This window comes from Plectropomus leopardus, unplaced genomic scaffold (assembly GCF_008729295.1).
Source record: "Plectropomus leopardus isolate mb unplaced genomic scaffold, YSFRI_Pleo_2.0 unplaced_scaffold19533, whole genome shotgun sequence".
Taxonomy (NCBI): Eukaryota; Metazoa; Chordata; class Actinopteri; order Perciformes; family Serranidae; genus Plectropomus; species Plectropomus leopardus.
This window is the reverse complement of record NW_024621089.1, coordinates 1-3011: the sequence shown is the minus strand read 5'-3', so window position 1 is coordinate 3011 and position 3011 is coordinate 1. Positions and strand designations below refer to the sequence as shown.

Here is a 3011-nt window from a genome sequence, read left to right as displayed (position 1 = left end):
TGTGTATATTTCCGGTGTGTTACCTCTGGATTCGCCGTCAGAAGAAGACCCGCTCGGACTTTTATCTTGATAGTCTTCTTCCGGTCCGGATTGGAACGGCTCGGCTTCCAGCTCAGGCTGACCCGGGTCCGGGCAGACCAGTCCCGTGTCCGGGTAGTGCCGACAGTCCGCTAAAATGTCCCGGATGAGGAAGGAGGAGCCGGCGCTGCGGGGCTGCAGCTCAGCGGGCAGCAGCGGAGACTCTAGCCGGAGAACGCGCTCCCTGCGCGGGGAGGGAGGCGCCGAGCAGCCGCTGCTGCCGCCCGGGCTGAGCTCCGGAGGCTGCGCCCGGGGGAGGAGCGCGCCGGGCCGCCCGAGGGAGAGCAGCGAGTCGATGCGGAACCCGGAGCCCCCGGAGGCGGAGACCTCCATCTCCGGCCAGACTCAGGTGAGCGCGTGCAGGCAGGTGTCGAGCACAAACATCACAGGTGAAGCAGCAGAGTCAGGTGAGCGCGCGCAGCCAGGTGAAACCGCGGAGTCCAGCAGCCAAACGTGTGACGGAAAACTTTAAATGTTAGTTTGATTCTGACGTAATTCTCAAAATAACACAAAATCAGATTTTAGATAAAAATAGTAAAAACTAAAAGTCCAAAGTGTTTAACCGCTGAGTGATGATCATTGATCCAGAGGGAAAGTGATCGATCAGCAGCTGATATCAGGGGCACGAGACACAGAGACAGAGACGCACGGAGAGAGTGTGTGTGAAGAAGGATGTACAGATTTATTCATCTGCTCCTCCTCCAGTCTGTGTGTGTGTGTGTGTGTGTGTGTGTGTGTGTGTGTGTGTGTGTGCGCGCGCGCGTGTGAGAGAGAGAGAGAGAGAGAGATCTGATACACCTCCCTCAAACCACAGAAGAGTTAAATATCAGGTAAGGGCTTGTTGTTTATTTCTGAGAGCCAGTGAAGCCACAAATTCAAGAATTACTTTTTTTTAGATTGCCAAAATGTTTAAAATTTAGAGAAAAGAAAATGGCAAAAAAGATGTGATAAATTTTTTTTTAAAAAGGCCATTTTTTAAAAAAAAGAATAACAAAAAAGCCATAATGTTTTCTTTCAAAACTGGCAGAAATTTTTACATAAAAAAATTTCACCAAAATAATAAAAAACAAAAAACCCACCAAAATGTTTTCTTTAAAGTCACCAAAAATGTGTAAAGAAAAAAAAATGCGTTCCAAACCTGCCTGCGTGTTTGTTTTTTTAAATCACTGTCACTGTTTTCGGCCACATTTTAAATAACATGTACAGTGATTTCGATGAAATATCACCATATTAACCTCACATTGTTTGTTTGTTTTTGACCAGAGTTTGTCGCACACGATGTGCGCGGAGGACCGTCGAGCTGGAGCGGAAACCAGTTTGACTGGAAACCAAATCAGACGGACACGAAGTCCGACTGGAGACGGAGACGAAGTGAAACCTGTTGACAGTTCTGACTGATATCAGTGAATATTTCACAGCATCATCAGCATAAAAATGTACAACACGTCTGACGTGTCGTCACAGAGGGTTTAATTTACATAGAAAAGAGTGAAGGAGCCGGTACAGAGCCCTGAGGGACTCCTCCTCCTGCTCCTCCTGCTCCGGTTGTGTTTTGGATGAAGATCGTCACACAGTTTTATCGAGTGTTTTTTATTGTCGTTCATGTTGAACTCGTTTGGTCCTCAGGTCAGTCCAGAGCGTACGTCCCCAGACCCTGAGCTCCTCTCCTGGACACCGAGTCCGACTGTTGAGCCCTGAACGCCCGCTGACGAGCCTCCTCGTCCCTGAAGGTGTCCAGAGCAGGAGCCACCTGAGGAGGAGGAGCAGGAGGAGCAGGAGGAGAAGGAGGAGGTCAGCTGATTTAATGTTTCTGTAAAAATATCAATCTGTGCAGCAAAAAAGAAAAAAAAAAGTTGTTACCTGTGTGAGGCGGGGCTGCGTGGGCGGAGTCTGCTGGATGACGGGCAGCGACCTGCCTCTCCTCAGGAGGCTCGTCCTGGTGTCGGGGATATTCCCGGGCTTTATCTGCACACACACACACACACAGATAAACTCCCTGTTATTTTAGCACCAAGGTCAGAAGAAATCGATCGCTTTTGTTGGACTTTGAGGATTTAAATCAGCTTCCTTTAAATGTTTCCGACCCCGAATGAGACGCCGCAGAAACATCAGACCAACGAACGGTGGAGCAACGAAACGAGACGTTTATTAAGACTGAATGTTTTTCTCTAACGATGGTTAAACGATGCCCCCTTTGTATATGGTTTGTTTGTGTGGTTGTTTTGCAGTTGTTTAGTTCAGTTCAGTTCAGTTCAGTTCAGTTCAGTTTGCTTCTCTGTTTGTTTTGTTCAATGTTATAAAATCTGTTTTTTTAAGGTTACTGTATGGATGAAACCTGGTACAAGATTAAACAACACTGATGACATCACCACGCCGCTCTCCACAGGGTGATGACATCACTGTGATGAAGCCCATGGCAGCGACTGAAAGCTCTCACCCTCTGCTGCTGTTTGTGGTCGGCGGTTCGGTTCCTGCTCAGCTGCTCGTCGATCCAGCGGCGAGCGTACTGATGAGAGAGGAGGTCCCCCAGAGGAGACGACGCCCTGAGGGACACGTCCAACAGAGGCAGGGCAATGACCATCAAATCAGTAATCAATAGCCATCAATCAATTATCGTCTCTGGGGCTGTTCCTCTCACCTGGTTTTGACTCCAAACACAATGTCGGGGATCGCCGGGTGCTGTGAAGCCCTGCCCTCCTGTGGCTGGGGGGCAGGGTTTTTGGTGTTGGCTCCGCCCCTCTTCGCGCGGTACTGACTCAGCTCTTTGGACGTCACCAGACCGGACCGCACGGCATCCCGGTTCAGAGCCACAAAGTCGGGGGCGAGCGGTCCGTGAGGAGCCGAGTCTTCACAGCGGGACTGAACTCTCCAACTGGACAGAACTGACACCAGAGAGCACGCTCAGAGACTACAGCTCCCAGCAGGCCTCTGAG

General features: G+C 49.9%; 1 protein-coding gene and 1 pseudogene across 1 annotated transcript; both read right to left on the bottom strand.

The window, feature by feature from the left end:
* Window positions 1-23: 23 nt before the first annotated feature.
* LOC121965315 lies at window positions 24-457 on the bottom strand (annotated as a pseudogene).
* Window positions 458-1657: 1200 nt separating this feature from the next.
* Window positions 1658-2961, bottom strand: cfap77 (cilia and flagella associated protein 77; the record flags this gene model as incomplete). Its single annotated transcript, XM_042515471.1, has 4 exons — window positions 1658-1828; window positions 1939-2043; window positions 2516-2621; window positions 2717-2961. Coding segments are annotated over 4 exons (579 nt in total), but the record flags the coding sequence as incomplete, so codon positions are not given.
* Window positions 2962-3011: the final 50 nt, after the last annotated feature.